This window comes from Coccinella septempunctata, chromosome 8, assembly GCF_907165205.1.
Source record: "Coccinella septempunctata chromosome 8, icCocSept1.1, whole genome shotgun sequence".
Taxonomy (NCBI): domain Eukaryota; kingdom Metazoa; phylum Arthropoda; class Insecta; order Coleoptera; family Coccinellidae; genus Coccinella; species Coccinella septempunctata.
Genome location: NC_058196.1, coordinates 12,394,484 through 12,417,732, shown reverse-complemented (window position 1 = coordinate 12,417,732; position 23,249 = coordinate 12,394,484). Strand labels below are relative to the sequence as shown.

At 36.8% G+C, this 23,249-nt stretch overlaps 1 protein-coding gene across 1 annotated transcript; it reads right to left on the bottom strand.

Moving 5' to 3' along the window:
• Positions 1–1,572: 1,572 nt before the first annotated feature.
• LOC123318300 lies at positions 1,573–6,488 on the bottom strand. Its single transcript, XM_044904919.1, has 4 exons — positions 5,901–6,488; positions 2,755–5,252; positions 1,694–1,970; positions 1,573–1,593 (listed from the first exon to the last, which is right to left on the bottom strand). The coding sequence occupies exons 1-4, from the start codon at positions 6,486–6,488 to the stop codon at positions 1,573–1,575; spliced, it is 3,384 nt and encodes a 1,127-aa protein (XP_044760854.1).
• Between the last annotated feature and the right edge of the window lie 16,761 nt (positions 6,489–23,249).

Below are 23,249 nucleotides of genomic sequence, written 5' to 3'. Positions count from 1 at the left end.
GCAATCAAGACAAGTATGTGGTCATAATATCACAAGCATATCCAAGTACGTAAAATTAAACTTAAATCTTTATTTCCGAAATGATCAGAAACCAAGATTGGCATAACATTCAATGAAACTCAACATTTTTATGTTAACCTTTTGGGTGCTCACGCCAATTTTTATTGACTGCTTATTGTGGGGAATCAGACAAAATGCCACCATATTATTTCTAGATAGAATTGAAAATGTACAGAGCAGTCAATTTTATTTTCGAAATTGTCATTCAAAATTCAGTTTCGTAACATTTTTTTCATAAACCATCAAATATGGTTCAGATTGGTCAAATTTATCATTTTGTCAATCACATGCATCTCACCTAATATGCAGGCACTGTTTTACTTGTCTACTTGTCTACTTGCGTACAGAGACAAACACACATTTTTACATACGTTTATGGATAGGAGAATACACTGATAACACCGCAGCCTGTCAAAAGTGGCCGCAAGTAATTTTAATTAAATTAATGTTAATCAATATTCCAAGAGAAATTTCGTTCACTCCGTTTTAAAATAAAATATCATCCACATCATAGCAATGCATGTAAAGAATACTAAAATCTATAGCTGACGTTGTACACTCGGCCGCAACTACCTCGCAGCCAGGTGTAAGCAGGTAACATTTAGATGTATTTCTACGTTCATGACGTACACGGATGTTTTTGATATCAAATTGAAGCTAATTTTTTTTTCGAATAGGATGATGTATGGCTGCCTGTGAAAAAATGGCCGCAAGTTAGGTCTGCCTTCTGTTAAAATAGCGAGATATTTGAAATAAAGAGAAAGAGATGGCTCGCAACGCCACTTGTTAGATGAGGATGGTGGATACCAGCCGACTTAACATTTACAAAATTATAATTACGTAATGAATATTGTTTAATTTTGGAGTATTTTGCGGAATTATAAACTTCACTTCAACTTTCCAACGATTTATTTCGTAAAATCAAATTATGCAAAACAATAGCAGATGTACTCTCGGTTCCACTTGATCTCAGAATGAATATTGACACATATGAAAATATAAAAAGGGGATAACAACAATGAATATGCGCAAATTTTAAATATACCTAAAGAAGCGGGAATCGAACATTCCACCCACTTCATTTTTCGAAGGAAAAATGATACAATTCCAATGACACAAATAAATACAATAACAAACTGAGTTGTCCATTGCCTACCACTTATAGAAGTATTTATACTAGCACAGCTTAATTATTTTCATCAGATTTAGATAATAGCACTAGTTTAGTTATCGGTCGAATAAATTCAGAAACTGCTGTACGCACCTTCACAACTCTTGTCAGTTTATCCTGACCAGGAAAAACTTGAATAATTTCGGCTAATGGCCATTTTGCTGGCGGAGTAACATTATCAATCATCAAGACAATATCACCGACTTGAGCTTCAGGTTGATTATTCTTCCATTTATAACGCACCTGTAGGGAATGCAAGTATTCCCTAGACCACCGTTTCCAAAAGTGCTGAAGCATTTGTTGGATCTGTTTCCAGCGAAATAGAGGAGACACATTCTCATTCAAGTAAGAGGGTTCTGGTACTAAAAATGATGAACACCCTATGAGGAAATGAGCGGGAGTAAGTGGTTGTATGTCCTCACCCAAAGGCATGATTCGTCGCGAGTTGAGGCAAGCCTCTACCTGAGTGAGCAAGGTATAAAATTCCTCGAAAGTTAGTTTATGAGCACCAATCACCCTCCTCAAATGATGCTTAGTTGACTTCACTGCAGCTTCCCAAATACCACCGAAATGGGGAGCCGCAGGAGGGTTGAAATGCCACTTAGTCCCTTCATTTACTAATTTATTAGTTAGATCGTTTACAAATGGTGATGATCTTTTATAAAGATCTCTTAACTCTCTATCAGCACCAACGAATGTTGTATCTTGGTCGCTGTACAAATCGGAACAAGAGCCGCGTCTTGAAGTGAATCTTCGAAATGCAGAAAGAAAATTCGTGCAGGAATATCCAGTAACCAGTTCCAAATGAACTGATTTTGTGCTTAGACATACGAAAACAGCTATGTAACATTTCATGAATATCTGACAACGGCCAGAATATGCTTTTATTAAATATGGACCGGCATAATCAACTCCAGACCTTGCAAAGGGTTTACTCGGCGTTACTCTAAATTTCGGGAGGTTACCCAGTTTCTGATACATTGTACTAGCTCTGTATCTCAAACAAGGGTTACATTTGTTAATAACTCTTTTTACTAACTGCCTACCCCGAATTACCCAATATTCCTGACGTAATGTCGCTAACGTCAGTTTTAAACCACCGTGCATCGTCCGCAAGTGAGCTCTCTTAGCCAGCAACAAAGATAATTCACAATTTGAAGGTAATATTAACGAATGAGTCTCATCAAAATCAAGCATTGAATTCTCTAGGCGACCCCCAACTCTTAGCAGATTATCTTTATTAAATGGATCCAATTTTGTTAAGGCGTTATTTTTTGATAGACTCTTATTTTTGGAAATTTCAACAAATTCTTTAGAATAATAAGAATGTTGAACAAGAAATATCCAGGTTAATTCCGATCTTTTAATTTCATCACAGGTTAAATCGACAGACCCAGCCTCGTCGCATCTATTGAACCAATCACTTGAAAAAAGACAGTGCTGACTTAACCCGTTTCAATGAATTCGAAATGAAGCGCAAAATGAATGCAGTAACTCGATTCAACTTGTTTATATTCGAATACCTACCAACTAAATTCCAAACACCATGTTTCCCTTCTTGCTCCCCACTATGAACTAAGCAATTTACTTCAATTGCTGGATCAGAAGTAGGATCACTATTGATAGGAATCTGAAATGGCTCAAAAGATTCCCTCAAAAACTTAGGGCCCTTCCACCACAATTCAAAATCACATAAATCGCTTGCCTTTAGACCTCTTGAAGCACAGTCAGCAGGATTAACAGACGATGAAACATGCCTCCAAACAGCTGATGGCATGACCGTGTGAACTATTGAGCAACGATTCGCGATGAAGGTTGGCCAACGAGACGGATGATCTCGTAGCCAAAATAAGACATCAGTCGAGTCAGACCATAAATTGACAGTACAATTCTCTATGGCAATAGCGTCGCAAACTTTGCGAACCAACTTGACCAGTAAAACAGCAGCACTCAATTCCAACCTAGGAATCGTGAGTAGAGGTTTTAACGGAGCTACTTTTGTTTTCGCTTGAAGCAAATGGACATTAACTTGATTATCATAAATAACGCGCAGATAAACAACAGCCCCATAAGCAACCTTCGAAGCATCTGCGAATCCATGAATTTCATAAGATAGGGCTCCAGGCTTGTAACCCAGCCATCTATCAATCTTCACTTCACTGATACACCCCAGATCATTGAAGCATTCAATGAATTGTTTAGCTAAGTCAGAAGGCAACTCTTCGTCCCAATCGAACTTGTTCAACCAAAGTTTCTGAATGAATATTTTGAAATTGATTATGACCGGAGCTATCCAACCCAATGGATCAAACAATTTAGCAATCTTGGATAAAACAAATCTTTTGGTTATGAAAATCTCGTCGTAAATTATAGGAGGCGTCTGAATATCAAAATGGAAGTAATCAGCACCGGCATTCCATTTAAGACCTAACACACTGAAGCTTAAACCTGTATCATCCTCGGCATGAGGTACAGACAAATCTTTGTGCAATCTAGCATCATTCGCCACCCATTTATGCAACTCGAAGCCACCCACTTTGCAAAAATTAATGAGTTCAATTTGTTTGCGGAGAGCTTCTTCCAAAGTATAACCACCTGAAGTGGCATCATCCATGAACATTTCCCTATTCAATATTTCTGCACCCAATGGAAAGTTGTGATACTCATCCTCAGCCAATTTTCGAGTAACACGAATTGCCAAATATGGACTACATATTAATCCATAAGTGACTGTTTCTAGCAACCATATTTTAATCTCTTCTGAAGGATCAAATCTCCATAAAATTGCCTGATAAAATTGATCCTCAGAATGAACTCTGATCTGACGAAACATTTGTTTAACATCAGTAACGAAAACGAGCGGGTATTTCATCCAGCGAAGTATCAAACTTGACAAATCTGGCAGCAAATTAGCACCTGAATTCAAAGTATCATTCAAGGATGAACCATTCAAGGCTCTAGCCGAACCATTGAAAACCGTTCTCAACTTCAAGTTATTACCTACATTTTTCAAAACTCCATGATGGGGCAAAAAATATTTAACCTTTTCAACTTCATTGAGTTTAACTTCTCTCATATGACCAGATTTCACATAATCTACCATAAAATCAATATATAATCTCCGGAAGTCGAAATTACTCTCGAACTTCTTTTCCAGACTGAGAAGCATTCTCCTTGCGAATTCGAAAGAACCAGGAAACTCCAAACCACTCGGATTTTCGGTTTTGAAAGGCAATCGGACCATATATCTACCCAATGAATCTCGTGAATGTGTTGTAAGGAAATGATTCTCGCTTTCAGCTTCATTTGGCGTAGGAAGGTTTTCTAGAGAAATTTCTTCCTGTGTCCAAAATTTTTGCAATAATTCATTAATGTCCTCATGTTCTGAAACGTGTAGAATCGAAGGTAAACTGAAGTTCACTACAGTGCCTACGCTTCCAGACAATAGCCATCCTAAACTAGTATTAATTGCAATAGGTTCATCAACCTTTCCACGAATGATTGTCCCCTCGAGAATTTCAGCATAAACAGATGCGCCCAATAATAATTCGATAGAACCGTTTGAGTGGAATTTGGGATCCGCCAAATTCAGATTTCGAATATGATCATAATCGTTGAGATCAGTATTCAAGCGAGGAGAATATGAAGCTATTTTGGGGAGAACGAAAGCCCTTACCTCAACACAGAACTCAGAATCAAATCTGGGCTTCAACGAGATATGAACCATTTTTCTGCAGGTATAGTTTTTCTTAGCACAAATTCCTGTTATCGGAATATAAACTCTTTCATACCTTAGATTCAATCTTTGCAACAAGGACTCAGTTATAAAAGAAGACTGTGAGCCTTGATCGATCAAGGCCCGCACCAAACCTATTTTATCCTTGTCGGAAATTATTTTTACGACAGCAGTTGTCAGCAAAACCATATGGGTTACCTTACTAACATTGGCAGACGAATTCACGGCAAAATGAGCATTTTGTTCATGAACTTCGGTCTTATCTTGAGCATTTGATGATACTTCCTGCGATGAAGATGGACTTGATGAGTTTTCATGATTTAGTCCGCTCATATGTAACGAAGAGTGGTGTTTTCCCATACAATGTTGGCAGCGCTTTGTTGATTTATATTCCCTAGCATTATGTCGAGATAAACAATTGAAATATCTCTTGTGTTTAGCAATAAACTCTTTTCGCCGTGAGGCTGTCTTAGCTTTATAGGAGTTACAATATAAGAAAAAGTGATCAGCACCGCATAGTAAACATTTATTAGAACGATTATTTTCGGAGGGCAAATTAGTTGCTGGCAGAGATGAAAAAGAATGTTTTTGGTTTGGGGTGACAACCTTATGAGAATTTCTATTGTTGGCTTCCTCGAGAGCCTCCAACATGACCAACTGACTTTCTAAAAAAATGCTTAAACATTTGAATGTAGGAGGTTCCGATGAATTATCAAGAGCACTTAAATGTCTTTCCTACTGTTTACGAGTTTCAGAATCAACCAAAGAAATAATGTGGTGAACAAGAAAATCATCCCAATGATCAACAGGTCGACTCAGCAATCTCAAAGCAGATAAAGGTGTATTCAAGGAAGAAGTCAAACGCTTCAACTCAGAAGATGATTCTTTTTTCATACCCTTAATAGTAAAAATAGCCTGCATATGCGAACTTACCAATCGCCGTTTGTTTTCATATCTTTCATTGAGTTTTTTCCAAGCAATATCAAAATTTTCCGCTCTTATGGCAAAAGAACTGATAGTTCTTGCGGCATCACCTTCTAAACTAGTTTTCAAATGATGAAGTTTAGTAACATTTGAATTATTTGGCTTTTCTATCACCAGTGATGTAAATAAATCTCTAAATGATTCCCACTGACAGAAATCACCTTTAAACTTGGGTATAGAAATACGTGGCAACCTCTCGAAATCTTCCGAAACACCTTGTGCAACACCCGGTATAGTATTTTGTTTCATTAAAGAATCCAAAAATGTCTTAAACTCTGCCTTGATATCCAAATATATCTCCTCCGTTTCCTCAAAAACTTTATCCAAAATATAACTGGACTCCTTTATCGCATCAGAATTATCATTAATAATTAGGTAATGATTTGTTTCAAACCTAGTCCAAGTTTTATCCAAATTATCCGATCTAGTTTTACATTTATTGAGCATCATCTTTGCAGCACCATCTTTTTTGAAATTACTAAAAGAACGTGCAATTCTTCCTTGCAGTGAAATTTGTTCAGCCAGAAGCTCAGTCATTATAACCGATAACAGTTTTTTCTTAAAGCGAAAAATAAATCAGAGTAAAAATTAAGAAAAGTCTCTAGAAAAAATTATCTAAGCAATAAACCACTTCAAACAGTTAATTAATTGCATATGAAATCACGCGAAATATGAAAATCGATAACTCACGAACAAAAAAGTGAGTGAGTTCTGAATGAAAAAACACACAAGCAATGTCATTAATTCAGCGAGCGTTCAAACACAAATGAGCAATCAATAGTTCAAGGTAACACCAAACTCGGTGTAAGCAATAATACGAATAAAAATTAATTCGTTTTCTCACAGAATGTACCAGAGCTCCCTGACCACAATAGTCACTCCTTCGCCGTCGACCATTCCCCGAAGCCGGGCTCGGAAACAGTATGAAATGAAATTCCATCAAGAATTTTCCAGCCAGAAATTTCCTTTCCGTCCAGCGAATGCGAAATATGGGAAGGTAAACAAAAAGTCGAAGAAGTTGGTTATCTCGATCTCGCCTCTCTTTCTGCGTTGAGTCAGTACTCGGAGTACTTCCAGCGGTAGCGTTGTTGTTAGTGAAGTCCACAATTTCTTCCACAGGAATCTAAATTCCTCCAGCATCCGGTTCGATTGGACCGGATGGAGTATTTTGCGGAATTATAAACTTCACTTCAACTTTCCAACGATTTATTTCGTAAAATCAAATTATGCAAAACAATAGCAGATGTACTCTCGGTTCCACTTAATCTCAGAATGAATATTGACACATATGAAAATATAAAAAGGGGATAACAACAATGAATATGCGCAAATTTTAAATATACCTAAAGAAGCGGGGATCGAACAAATATTATGAAAAAAACTTAAAGTTTTGAGAGATTTATTTCATAATAAAAAATAATTTATTCATCAAGTAATTAAATCTGAAGAATTTTTTTTATATTTCTTCAAAATGAGTCTATTGAATCAAGTTATATTTTATATCAGTGTATTACATTTTCTTGTCCAAGTCCGATTCCTCGCTGCTTTCCCAATCGCAGTTGTCACTATCGTCGTCGCAATCAGAGTTTTTTTCATCATCCGAAAATGTGTTAGCTCAATTACATAATACATTTTCTATTTGTATCGGAGTTGAACTTCCCAGAAATCATGTTGGTTTCAGGGAACCATCCAGAAGAAGCCAACCATTTATTCTCTGCACTAAACTTTAACCAGTGGTACTTAGTATCATTGAGCAATATCGAATTGACGAAAATCGTCCGTAGCACCTTTTGTTTTAATGATTTCCAAAATATGATTTTTTTGATGAATATTTCATCATTCTCTTTTGCCTCATGCATCTTGTTGAACATGATAAATCGTCCAGTGTCTTTGGTGAGACATCATCTTTCAAAAAAAATATTCTTTTGTTTCGATATTAATTTATTTGGACCTTATTCTTATGAGAATCTATTATATGCATTGCGCCCGAACTCTCAATATTCGTATAGCGCCCGACGAAGTGTGATTACATAAATAATATCAACAGCGTTGTGTACAAGAAGCTCCAACACGTGGTTATAATATACGAATAATTATGATGCACTGTTGAGAACCCTAAGATTCCTTTCACCACGGGTTTTTACCGTCGAATTTTTACCGGAAAACAACCGAATGAAAAATTATTCATCGGGTTTTATCCGTACGGTGGGCACATCAAGCTCTCGAATCTCGTGGCGATAAGAGCCGCCGAAAGTGCAATCTGGTTGTTTTCCAGTGCGAAACTGTGCGAACATGTGTGAAAGATCCCATAATATCAGTAGATATAATTCGGAACATCGGGTAAGAACCCGATGGTGCGAAATGAGTCAAACTCTCTCTTACTTTATTTCGGATATCTCGCTATTTTAACAGATGGCAGACCTAACTTGCGGCCATTTTTTTACAGGCAGCCATACATCATCCTATTCGAAATAAACTTAGCTTTAATTTGATATCAAAAACATCCGTGTACGTAATGAAAGTAGTAATTCTGCAGTGGGATCTTAGACTATAAGTACACAATCCTTAGGATTGACGGTGCTCGAACAGTACAATAACATGCAGGCAAGGGTGGTGCTACAATATAATATAATTATTTATATGCTGAAATTCTTCGACCTTGTCAATATTACAACTGTGAAATTTTTCATTATTCACTTGAGTGGCTTTGAAAATCAAGTTCTCAACATCATTGAGCTTTTGTTCAGATATTTCAACATATTAAGAACCTCACCATCATACTCGTCTCTATTCATAACTACCCTTATATTACCTATATTATCTGATTTGCTAACAACCAATTTTTTTGCCATTGCCATATAGCTTGCGACTAATACCATTTTGATGAATTGATTAGACCACATTTTTTCGATAGTACGTTGAATTAACAAATTTATTTAGATTTTTTTGATCATCGTTTACCTGACTTATTAAGAAATGACAACCAACGTGGGATTCATTTCCAACACGACAGAGCTCCGCCTCATTTCAATTTGCCGGTCTTGAATTCTTGCAGAACCGCTATGATGGTCGTGTTATCGTGGCAGTTCAGTGCAAGACGTCGAAGCGAGAAGACGTGTTGAATGATTTCGAGCACACGACAAAGGAATTTGATTAAAAACTCATTATTCGGGACAGTTTTGTGAATTAAATAAGAGATCTGTTACTTCCTAATTCGTTTATTGGTGACTAGTTTCACTCAAGAACATCTGAGCATCATCAGACCAGTCCCACTAAAAATCACAAAATACAAGAGTTTCGATATTACATATTACACACCACTATTTTCTCACCTGAACTCTCAACCAGATTCGTCAATAATTATTAAAAAGGTACAGGTATTATTCTTAGTATAACACATCAACATAATTTTATCTACAATTACTTATCTTCTTAGAATGGCTACAACTAACAAACAAACAAAAACTAGAATCACAGAAACAATACAGACTTTTTTGACATATTATTCTATAATAAACATTTCATCAGACAATCATTACCAAAATCTATCTGAGCATTCAACATCAAATTATCATTAAATTTTTCATGTTTTAAAATTTCAAATTTTCTAAACCATCAATGATCCAACTATTAACATTAGTATGTAAGATATCAAAATTATCCTCTTTTTTAAATTCATGTTGATATTCATATAAGTGGTTTCCAAAATGCGAGCTATCATAGTTATTTCCTCACCTTAAAATTCTCAAATGTTCTCTTATTCTCTGTTCAAAAGTCCTCACTGTTCTTTTGTGAATGAGTTTTGTTGTGTTGTTTTGTATACAGTCAAGATCAAAAGATCGTTGGTTGTGCAAATCACATCAGGTGAGACTTTTCTTAAATAATAATTTGTGATTTTTTCTTTTCTCTCTCATCGATATTTACCACCTTTGTGAAAAACTGAAAACGTTAAGCCATGTCGGGGAACTCAGATAATGAAGGTTCCTGAATGGAAGATTCCGAAGAAGTCGATAAGTTCAGCGAGAATGAGTCTGAAGGATAGACTACTTTGCGAGAGGATAACGAGCAAATGAAAACTCAAATCGCGAAACTGAATGTAACAGTTCGCCAATTGATGAATGAACTCCGCCTAGCGATAAAAAAAATAAGTAAGCTTTCAGCGCCGAAACCCCCTACATTTGCCGAAATTGCGAGTTGGGCAGTCACTTCTGACATTAAGAGGAATCAAGCAACGCTGATTGCTAAACCTCAAAACGTGCCCCCATCTAAACGCGCTCGTTAAGACAGCTCCTCGTCTGACGAGGAAAATGCCAAAAAAGCCTAGAAAAGACCAAATCCCACCCATCATGGTGATGGGCACCTCAGATAGGGTAGAGATTTCTAAAGTACGCTACACCAAGAAGTTCAATTATAGCCGCGCAACCGTAGTTAAAGATGGTATTGGAATCATCGCGTCAGCCGTAGATGATTTTAGAAAAAAATTCCAAATTTTTCGAACAGCATGGTAAAGACTTTTCTACCTACCAAATGGAGGAGGAGAAGAAGATATATGCCGTCATCAGGAACTTACCAATCGACGCTGATCTTGCGTTGATTGAGAACGACCTGATATATCAGGAACTATAATAATATAATAATAATAAAGGTCTTTATTTATCAAAATGTAATTACAACTTAAACAATGATACATTTAAAGGGCGAGATTTAGCTCGCACAGTCTAATACAATTTAAAGTTTAGAGTGCAAATAAGTTAATTTAACTATGCGTCTATTCTTCCATCTAACCCGAAAATAATTTAGTAAACAAATGAAGAAAAAAAAAAAAAAACACAAGCAAACATGAGCGCAAAATCAAGACGAAGAAAAATGCAAACAATGTAAATGCCGTACGAAAAGAAGAAATGAAAAAAATGCCGAGCCTCGAGACCATCCACCCCAGACAGCTCCCCCAGACAAAAATGGCCATATAAACCAGCCAAGTCTGAGTTGTTCTTGAAGAGACACTAGCCTAGTTATATAATGGGTCATTACGGAAATTATTCAAAATATGCAATTTGAACTTATCAAGGTTAAAATTTTTGTATTCACATTTCAACTCATTCATGAGGTTTGGTACCTGATAAGAAAAAGATCTCGTGAACATTGCAGTACTATGTCTTGGAATAGAAATGGCGCCTCGCGAACGAATATCAACGGAATGCACACTAGATCTTAAAATAATCTTATCGAAAAGATATGATGGTGACTTGTGCTTAATGATTTTGAAAAATAAAACCAGGGAATGAAATCTTCTTCTATGCTCCATATTGAGCCACCCAGTGCTTTTAAGAGTGTATGTTATGGACTCGTATTTCCTGATACCGTGAATAAAACGAAGGCAAGAGTTCTGTAATAGCTGGACTCTGTTTATATCGAAGACAGTCAAGCAAGGGTTGTAGATAACATCGCAGTAATTCATGTGCGAGAGTACCAAAGATTCACAAAGCACAATCTTGATTGATTTGTTCAAATAACCTCTAAATGGGTATAACAGCCTCAAATTCAGGTACGCCCTACTCAGGCAGTTCGAAATGTGCTGTGTGAACCGCATGTCAGAATCCATCGTCAATCCCAAATTCTTGGCAGTATCCCTAAAACTAATTATCTCACCATTCAAAACGACACTGTGGCCATAAACCTCCAAAAATCGACCCTTATCACTTTTTTTCCCAAAGAGTTGGCATAAAGATTTGCTCGTATTCAAATGTAAACAATGCTTCCTTGCTATATCAAATATATTACTAAGATCATAATTGAGCGCTGCAATAGCTTGTGGAGATTCGCTGGGTTTAAATGACAATTTGAGTTGTCCATCATCTGCGTAAAAATAAGAACTTGCTGATATGCAAATATCGACGAAGCTTGAGATATATATCAAAAACAGGAGTGGACCAAGGATTGACCCCTGAGGGACCCCACAGGTCAAATTCAAAAACGAAGATGATCTTTCATCAACCACAACTGCTTGTGATCGCAACCCAATATAATCAGCAAGCAGATCGATTGCTCCCTGAGAAAGTCCAACAAAATGGAGAATAGCAACAAGAAGCTGATGATTTATTGAATCAAAAGCCTTCGAGAAATCTAGCAAGGTCAAAATAGTGAGATCTCCCTGATCGATAGACCTGAAAATCTCGTCAGTAATATTGAGCAGGGCAGTACAACAACTGTGTCTAGGTCTAAAGCCAGATTGTGTGGCGGGAATGATTTTATATTTTTCTAAATGTTCTCGCAATTGTTTTTGAATAACTTGCTCTATGATCTTGGATAGAGCTGGGAGTATACTTATCGGTCGCAAATCATTCAAAGTTTCCGGATGGGAGGTTTTGGGAAGCGGAATCACCAATGCCTTTTTCCAAGCAGAAGGAAAAACAGAATTTCTCAGGCAGTAATTCACCACATGCGTCACATACGGCAGAATAAAAGGAGAACAGAGTTGAATTGTCGCTATATTGACACCGTCATGACCCATCGCTTTAGACTTTATTTTTTGAATTATTTTAAAGACATCGAATTCTGCAACCTCCGAAAATGAAAACTGCTTCATGCTGGCATTCTTGACGTTGGTGGAATAAAACGAAAACAGATCACTATCCATCGTTATTTTTGGAATGGATTCGATAAAATGTTGATTGATAATGTTTGGATCTTTCAGGTTTTCAGGAATATAATTCGAATTTTTATGTCGTATATTCAAGAATCTGAGGCTTGACCAGAATTTTTTATCATTCTTATTATTCAAAACATTATTATAATAACATTTTTTCTCATTTTTAACAGCCAAGGAAACCCAATTACGCATTTGTTTATAAAGAGTAAAGTCCTTCTCATTTTTGGACCTCCTGTAACGATTAAGTAACTTATCCCTGAAATTCATCATCTCCCTCAAAGTTTCCGTGAGCCAAGGTGCATACTTTTTTGTTATTCTTATAGTGCGAAAGGGGGCATGCAGATCCAATAATCTTATAAGATTGAAATTTATAAATTCAACTTTTTTGTCGATATCATCAATATCGAAAATGTTTTTCCATGGTATAGATTGTAAATCAGAAGTGAATTGGGGATAGTCAAAGTTTCCGAAGTCACGCACGGTCTTGAAAATAGGAATCTTCTTATTTACTTTAATGTTTAAATTTAAGAGTAAAAGTTCATGATCTGTATCAATGTCAGTGGAAACAACCATAAAATCTGAAACTATATGAGGATCAGAAGCCAAAATATAATCAAGCAGAGTAGAGGATGTGCTGGTGATTCTTGTTGGCTGGTCTACCAACTGGTGTAACCCAAGATTACTGATATTTTTCATCACATACCTCGCCTCGCAGTCCGAAACCAACAGATCAGTGTTGAAATCCCCCATGCATATTATTCTACTTGCATGCCCCGTTATATATGCATATTCGTGCATGAACAACTCCCAAAAAACTTTACAATTGGTATCAGGTGGCTATCAGTCGCTGAGGTGTCCAGAATGACATCGAACAAGATGAAGAAGCCCATACCTCTCTACCTGGTTAAAACCCAGAAAAAGAAAATCTTCGAAGTGAAGCGACTCTACAATCTCTGTATTGTGGTTGAACACAAAAAGAGGCCTGAAAGTCCAAGCCAGTGCTTAAGGTGCCAAAGCTACGGACATGCACAAAACAAATGCTCCTTCCCGTGGAGATGCGTGACGTGCTCAGGAGGCATAGCAGCAATGACTGCACACTCACCAGAATAGGTGAAGAGAGAAATGCCACATGCGTCTTATATGGAGAAGAGGGCCATCCAGCTAGCTACAAAGGATGTAGCGTGTTCAAGTTGGTGACCAGAAAGAAGAATTCCCAAAAACTAGCAGAACAGAAAAAGCCGATAACAAAAACTAGAACTACGGTTCGAAAAATTCAGGAAGTAGCGAAGGCCAAACCTACAGTTCAGGAAAAGAAGAGGGAGACAAAACCGGATCAGAAAAGAGAAGAACCGAAGAAGCCCCCAATAAAACAGGCTGTGAATAGTCAACAGAAGAAGAAAAAGATATCTGAATCAGCCGAGGATTCAGATATCTTCACGTAAAAAATTTTCAACAAGTGTGATAGACTTTTCGTACTCTGGCAGCTCCTTACGGTTGCTCGGGCGCCAGTGGGGCAATCAGTCAAACCCCACGTCTCTCACAGAATCCCCAAAGAATTGGAGAGACCGGGTAGACTTGAGTATCAGTGGAGAAGGGTATCGATGAAGACTAGGGCGGTAGCGTCTTTTAAGTGTCTGCTTTTCAACGGTCTTTAGGCGTCAGAAAGAGTACTTACCTCTTCTAACTAAACTCTTAGATGAAACTGATTCAATAAATAGACTCTCACTGGCAAAATAATTGGCAACAAAAATAAATGTTCAACTTTTTATTTCTATTAAAATAAACTGTACACAAAAGAGAATATACAGGTAGACCAAATCGTGGACGTCAACGGCTGTGTCTGGTCGGCGCAGGACGGCTGGCAAAATTTCACTTGGAAAATGGACGGTTTCGGAAATATACGGAAGTAAGTCAAGTCTCAACTAAACTAAGTGCGAAGAAACATGCACGGTTTCGGAAAAATATACGGAAGTAAGTCAAGTCTCAATTAAACTAAGTGCAAAGAAACATGCACGGTTTCGGAAAAATATACAGAAGTAAGTCAAGTTTCAATTAAACTAAGTGCAAAGAAACATGCACGGTTTCGGAAAAATATTTCAACTAAGGCAAGACACAATTGAATGAAAAGTACGAACGGTTTTAAAAAAATAATAAACGGAATTCAGTCAGGTCAAAATTTAAAAAAAAAACACCAGTTCACCGGGGTATGCCCTCTATCTCTGTCTCGGTGGTTTGTCTATGATCCGGTGTCCTTCGGTCTCTCTCTCTCTCTCTCGGTGACCTCAAGTTGGCTGGCTGTCAAACAGCGGCCACAGAGTCCGGCGGTGAGGGTATTTGACGGTTATGGAATCCCAACTCTATGCTCGGCGAATCTAACCTATAACTATAATTCAAACGGTTGGAAATCGGGATGAAACGGTCAAATATTCAGGAATCGGAAAAATCAGGGGCGCCCAACGTCCTCCTGGGACCCAAATGCCACCCTACGGTAACGGAAAGCTATATACAGCAGGATATGGTTAGCACACAGTTTTCAGCCAAGCACAAGTCTAGAGAGAATATTATTCCATAAAGGTGCAATGAAGCGGTAATAATTTCAAATATCACTTGCCTTAGAAATTCCTTTGTGTCTCGTAAGTACGGTTTTCACTTGACAATCACCTCACTTGTTCAACTCTCAACAACGATTCATACTCATCTTCACCTTCAGCGACGGAACTCGAAGAAGTAGGTACCCCGGAAAATTGTCCCCACCATGGGTAACTCAGTCCCCCATTGGATAAACTCATATTAAGAAAGTATCGGTAGAGAAATTTCCTTTTCGTGGCGGGGTAAAATCTGCCTCGTCACACAAGATAATGTGGAAAATTGAGAGGGAAATGAAAAAAAATCCCTCTAGATAATCTCGTGGAACATGAACGGGATCAACATTTGGAAAGCCGAGGTAGAAGAAATAAAACCAAAGAGACAACCTGATATTATAGCCCTACATGAAACAACAATAAATAGGAACAGACGATTGAATTGCATGAACTATGAAACATATAGATGCGACAGAATTACAAACGGAGGAGGAGTAGCAATATTGGCGAGAACAGATCTGAAACACTACTTCAAAGGTAGATCCGACGAACACAAGGAGAAACAGAAACAGTGACGATTGTTGCCGAATTAAATAGTCAAAAAGACGAAATTACCTCGGCTTACAAGCCACCACAAAATAATTTATTGGAAGAAGAGATAGAGAACATGTTGGAAGGAACAAACCCAAAAATCTTCATCGGAGATTTCAACTGTGAATCCCTATTATGGAACAGCAGAACAGAGAATAGAAATGGCAAAAACTCAAGGATTTCACCGAAAAACGAAATGCCATAGTGATTGGACCAGAGTTACCGACATATCTTGCTTTTGGTATAGGAATAACAGATGTAATAGATATCGCGATATTGGAAAATATCAAGAATACTCAAGAATTCTCGATTGAAGCTTTGGAAGATAGAACCTCAAACCACAATCCCGTGGAATTGACAATTGGAGCAGAACCAAGAGAAAAAGTGATTAAAATAGGAGAATATACCAAGTGGGCTAAATACAGCCATTCAATACAATCGGAAATAACAGAAACAATAATCACTCCAGAGGACCTGGAATGTGCGGTTGATAAGCACGAGAAGAGTGAAGAGACCAGCACCAAGTCATCCACATGTCGATACGCCTAAAGAAGTAAAAGATCTTATACGAGGAAATCGAAGACTCAGACGAATATATCGGATAAATAAACATGATGTGAATAGAAGGAACCTCAACCGCCATAGCCCAGTTCTTAAAAATGCCCTGACAGATCTAAGAACAAGCAGATGGAACAAAAGGGTTCAAGAACTGAATACAATTGATCACTCTGCATGGAGAATGCAAAAAAGCCTACGAGTAGAAAATACTTAAATTCCACCCCTAGACGGAGAAAGGGGAATGGCTTATACCAATACTGATAAGGCAGATGCGTTGGCGCCCTCGGTCGAACGAGAATCGAGAATAAATCACAGAATAGACGACGATAATGAAGATTTGAAGGAACTGGTTGAAGACAATGATGAAGAAATAGATGAATTAGCAACGGCTGCTGAAATAGACAAACTAACATCGCCAAATGAAATCAGGGAAATAATTAGAAGTTTGAAGAAGAGGAAAGCTCCTGTAAGCGATAAAATAACAAATGTTATGTTAAATAAATCACCTAGAAAAGGTATAGCCGCTCTAATAAATATCGCAAATGGAATTATGAGGACAGAACACAACCCAGAAAAATGGAAAACAGCGAAAGTCATTGTGTTCAATAAACCATTCAAAGAGAAGAAGTTCCCACAAAACTGTCGGCGTTAGGAAAAGTAATGGAAAGAATTATAGCCACGAGGCTAAATGAGAAAACCGAAAATCTTAAACTTATACCACCAGAACAGTTCGGATTCAGAAGTGAGCTTTCAACAGAGCAACAATTATTAAGGCTCACAGAATATATTTCAGGGGGATTTCAAAATAAACAAGCTAAAGGTCTTGTTTCACAAGACGTCGAGAGAATTCGACAGAGTATGGCATGAAGGATTAATATATAAGATGAAATGTGCTGGATATACGATCAAAATATGCAAGTTGATCCGGAATTATCTCAAAAATAAAAGATTTTACGTGAAAGTGGGGAGAGAATGCTCCACAACAAGAGATATAGAGGCTGGAGTACCCCAAGGGTCAGTACTTGGGCCACTTCTGTACGACATATACATTCACGACATTCCGAAGAATCCAGGAACCATGCTAACGTTATATGCTGACGACACAGGCATAGCAACTCGACACCGCAACCCAGAAGTAATAGAACGAGATCCACAAGAAACGATTGACGAAACAAATGACTGGTGCATGAAGTGTAGAATCAAGCTCAATGGACAAAAGAGCCAGGCAATATTACTACAGAAGAGAAGACTTCAACCCACAACGAATCTAGAAGTTGACGGTGAAGAAATCGACTAGAAAAATGAAGCCAAATATTTTAGTTAGGGAGCCGACGATGCTATATCGGGATTTACTCGAGCGTCGTGAAGACCTAGTGGATTTTGAAGATTAGATGATAGAAAGAAAAAAGGTTTTATGTCAGAATGTCAGATTAAGATACTGTATATGCTTGTTAAATGGATCCAAAGGAAGCTACTTTTCAAGGTACTGACAATTCGGACGTGACGCAAGGTCACAGCGGTTCTATGAAAATGTAAAAAAAAATCGTTATATGTACGTACTCGAGCGTGTCAGATTTTCATGCAGTTGGTTAATCTGGTTGTTGTAGACGTGTTGACTCATTGATCTGACACTAATCAGGGGGGTTTTCTTAATCTGACACTTTGGAGATGATAAAAATCCCTTTTTTTTCGATTATGCAACTTAAAAAAGATGATGATCGCTGCAACATCCCGCCACGATCTTCTTCGGCTATTGAACATGATCAGAATACTACTGTTCGCCGATGACACCTCAGCATTGGTTACTGCGCGAAGCTTTGACGAGCTACAGAGGTTATGTCACCTTTTAGTCCAGTGCTTTGTTGATTGGTGTCGCTCTAATTCAATAATGATTAATGTTGCTAAAACTGAATGCGTTCATTTTGTTCTAAGATCCAGCGAACACAGATTGGTTGTACGCTATTTGGACGAGGTTATTTCATCTGCGGACCATACCAAGTTCCTGGGTGTCCACATCGATTCCAACTTGAAGTGGAGCACTCATATCGATTCTGTCTGTAGAAAACTCAATGGCTCTTACTTTGCTTTAAGTAGAGTACGGAATTCACTTCCTTTGCGGTCCGTTCTCAACATATACTACAGTTTGGTCTACAGTCACCTATCATACAACATCCTACTGTGGGGTAATTCATCGGACGTTGGCAGAGTCTTTGTTATACAGAAGAGGATCTTGCGTATGATATTTAATGTTGAGCCTAGGTCCTCCTGTAGACCGGTTTTCATTGAAAATGGCCTCCTCACCTTGGCCTCGATTTTCATTCTCAAATGTTTGATCTATACCAAAGAAAACGAAAATAAGTTCACCAAACTTTCTAGCTTTCATAGCTACAGTACAAGAAACGAAGGATTGTTGTGTGTACCAAAACATAATTCCTCTAGATTCGAATGTTCACCAATGTATCACTGTATCAAACTTTTTAATCACTTACCTAGATCATTGCGAAGTCTTAAGTTGAATGAATTCAAAAAAGCAGTTAAAGTTATTTTAGTTAGGAGATGTTATTATTCTGTTGCTGAATATTTTTCTGATTCTTGTGAGTAGTTTTCTATTTCGATTTTGTTTTTTTCTCTGACTTGTCCTATACATGTATTTGTCTGACAGGATTAATAAAGTATTATTATTATTATTATTATTTATCTCCCTGTACCTCTAATCGTTTTTGTATCCATTATGAAAATTGTAGATAATAAAATTCTACACAAGTTTTGTCTGGAGAAATTTTACATACTCTCAACTGTTCCCGTGTTAGAAGACGATTAGGGCGAGAAGCCTAGCCACACATGCGAAAGGGCAAGGTCAATGTAGAATCCCAGTTTACTCTACAATTGTCAAAATGACAAGGTATTTCTATGATGACAGTTTCGAAATTAGTCATGAAATTTTCAGTGTTGTCTGTGACTGAACCTTAGGATGTACTATTTTCCAACGAGTGCATGTATCGCTAAACACCTCGCATTAATCGCCATATATCCCAAAAACGTTTGAACGTAGGAAAAATTTTTAAGGACAGTATTTGTAGAGAATGTTATGCTCTACAACTTTTATAATAAGAACTCAGGAGACAAGTGGACTGCGACCCAGAGGAAGACAAAAGGAGAATGCGAATTTATCGAAGGAGACCAAGAGATCTATTGAAAAGAGATTAAAATAAGAACAGAAACTTAGTGTGCTAGAAGAAAACCGACTAAGAGATGAACGGTTCATAGGAAAATGTCCGGAACCAATATTCAAGAAGCAGTAAAGGGTTTTGAGTGGGTCTCGAGCTCAGGAGAGTGAGAATCCCCAAACTTGTTCCCCTTCAGGGAAAGTGGTTCGTCTCACTTGCAGATTTTCCCCCTACTACACCACAAAAAAAAGGTCGTGGGAGTACTATTCCATAGCCAGCAAGATTATTTTTTATGAAGTGACAGCGGGAATTAGTTTACAAAGTTGAAATAAATTCCAAGGAACAACTCAAAGAAAGAATTGAAGCAACTTGTATCAAGATTAGGAGTATTCCCGTAGTGATGAGGAAATCAACCAATCATATTTATGTCAGAGCTCGAAAATGTATTGAGATAAAAGGAGGACATTTCGAGCATCTTTTATAAATCTTTCACATTTTTTTTCGTTTTGTAATAGTGTTATTAAACAGTTCTCTTTCTATCAATGGAAAATGATATTACCTGTCGATATCAATAATTTCGGAATAGGCCTTCCGTGCCGAATAACTAAAGCGATTTGTACGAATTAGTTATTCAAATGAATTTTATTTTTTCTATATCAAATAAATGAAAATGAGTGCCTGTGAATGAAAAATGTGTGAACGATATTCAGAATTGTGTATTAATTTGTTTTAGAAGTCAACTTGCACATCGAGTGGTTCTAAGCTGACGATATTCTTCTGTATCCACTTCTTGATACATCTCGGTATGGTTTTTTCATTAAAATCAAACCGTCCAAAAAATATATCTCCGAGTGCGTTTTTTTCAATATTTTTTTTCTTGAAATCTTGACGTGTGCCACGAGATTTTATGAATCTTATTTAGAATGTATTTAGTGTAGTTTGAATTGCCATAACAGGTTTATAAACTTTTCCATCTACAGGGTGATTTTCTATATGATTTCAGATAATATGAAAAAACTAGAGTCCGGTTCTGGAAACTGATAAACTGTTACATCTGCTGTATGGGAATGAGAGCAGTCCTTCCATGTACCAAATTAAATGGGTTTGTAATCATTCGTTCATCCACTAGAGTATTTTCAATATATGAACCAAAACTGGAAATCGCCCTGTATAATCCAAACGAATGGCTGAAGTCCCAGAATATGAGGTATTTTTGGAACCAGCTAAGTGTCCTCTACCAATGTGTGAAATATGTACAGTTCAGCAGGATCTTTATCCTAAATTTTCATGTATATTGTTGTGGATCTGTCAATTAATTGTTAATCTTGTTCCAGATGTGTTATGTTGAGTGTTTCGGACCTAGATTTTTCTTTGTGAATTATTAAGTTTGTTCGTAGAGTGGTTTACAACAATTGTGAACTGTACAGAGCAAGCGCAATTCCATTTTAGGGTGACGAAAATCCATTTGCACTTGCTCTGTACAGTTCACAACCGTTGTGAACCACTCTACGAACAAAACCTTTCCCACACAGCATGGAATATTGCAGTGAAAAATTTCAAAATATTCTCAAGAAAGATTTCATTGAAATATTTATGAAAGGTTTCGAGAATATTTACGGCAAGAAAGTTTTCGCAAGATTGGCAGAATATTTCCATGATATGTAATAAATGTTTCATGAAATATGACTTCATAAGATTCATTAATATTTCATGAAATATTCTACGAAATTTTTATGACAGATTTTGCAATATTTCAGGAAAATAAATATCCATAGGAATCAGAATATTCGTGAGAAATATTTCTTAAATTTTTCAAAAAATATTTGCAGGGAACCAAATATTTCTAATTCGTCTACATATTACATTCGCATTCAGGTTATTTGGGTTGCAGTCAAATCAAACAGAGTACTCTTTTTCCTTAGCTCGAGCTTTCGGACTATTTTAGTCCTTCATCAGGAGCAGAATTTGAGGTTAGTTTGCAACCCAAATAACCTGAATCCGAATATATCAGAACAGTCGACTACATACCTATCTACATAATATATTGAAAAAAACCTTAAAGTAATATTTCAGTGGAAGATTTTCGATGAAAAGCTGAAAGTGTAAGAATTATATCAATTTTCATTCCCGAAATCTTACTGAATGCTCTTTGAAAGATTGGCTGGCCAATAATTTGTATAAAGATCGCTAATATGTATAAAATATTTTGTCTTCCAAAGAACCTATAATGCAACTGAATATTTCATTAACGTTTCAAGTAATACTACAATAAATATTTCAGAATCGCTCCAGAATATTTCATTGCAATATTTCTGAAAGATGGAGTGGAAGCCCAAATAAATTGTTAATATTTCATGAAATATTTCAGGAAATGATATTTTGATTTCACTGAAACGTTTTCATATAAGAATTCATATATTTAAATAAATATATAAGAAATATTGCAGGAATATTTCAACACATCTCCGGATTTTTGTGCGGAATATTTTGGGTTATATGTTATATCCGTGAAATATTCTACTGACTTTTTATTTAATGTTTTGTCGTTAGCATCCTTCTTGTCTGAAGTTACTGTCTTTTTAATGTGTGAATATGCTATTATTCTTTTCGCACTGGGTAGTCATTATAGTACGTCGAAAGAGCACATAACAACAACAAAATATCTATCTGTATGAATATATTTGACGTTATAGTCTATACCTTGTTTCTTCAACAATTTATAATTTCGTCTGTAGATTTTCTATTGAAACTATATTGCATAGAGTAGCATTAATTTATATTTCATTTTATCCCGTGAATTACTTCGGAGATACTCAACTACATTCACCTACTATCCCTTTATGTATATTAAATTCATCTTTAAATTTTCGTCGTATCCTAATTAACTTTCAAATAACGCGCTCTTCTCTCGACTAGACTAGTGTGCGTCGACGCGGCATTCCCAGTCCCCTCCGATAGAATCAGCAGCGATGCCAAGTTGGAGAAATTTTCCTTAGATTTATTTTCCGATGTCCAGAAATCTGTTCTATTATATATATATTACACTATCTTCAATTACTCTAAGCAACGGTTTTACAATCTACAGTTCAGGTTCAAACCGAGTTCAAAGTTGAATCCATTGTAATTTTGGACAGTTCAGTTCTATTTTGTCATTGTCACGCAGTCAGTTGAATTGGGTTCAACGTTGGATTCAGCTTTTATCTGTAACTGTATAACCGTCATTCAATCATTATAAGTACCTTATAAATAATTTGCGAAGTAGATGAATTATTTTTAATCATATGGTCTTAGGAACTGACTTAAAATAAATAATTTTATTCCTTGGATACAAATGAACTTAACAAGTACTACTTTTAGAAGTCGATATTCTCTATATCTCTATCCGTTCTTCTCAAGGCTTGATAAAAATGAAAATCAAGAATCTAGGTAATTCAACATAGTAAAGATTTACTCTACTTTGGATACCGTATACTGGGCAATAAAATTTCTGGACCCGGCAACGCTGATCACTAGCCACTCTAGCCACCTGCTCAGTTCAGAAACGAGAAACGGCAGTACGTGAGATTTGGGTTTCATTCGAAGAAGCGCAAGCCGAACAAGGAAGCATTCATTGGTGCCATTTTGATTTTGTCGTTTGCGCGTTGTCTCGATCGTTTTGTGTGTTTGTGTGAGACTAACGTGTGTATTGATATGGAACGAAATTAATTCCAGTTTGATTACCACTTGATTCTTGGTAAGTAACTTATTTCCT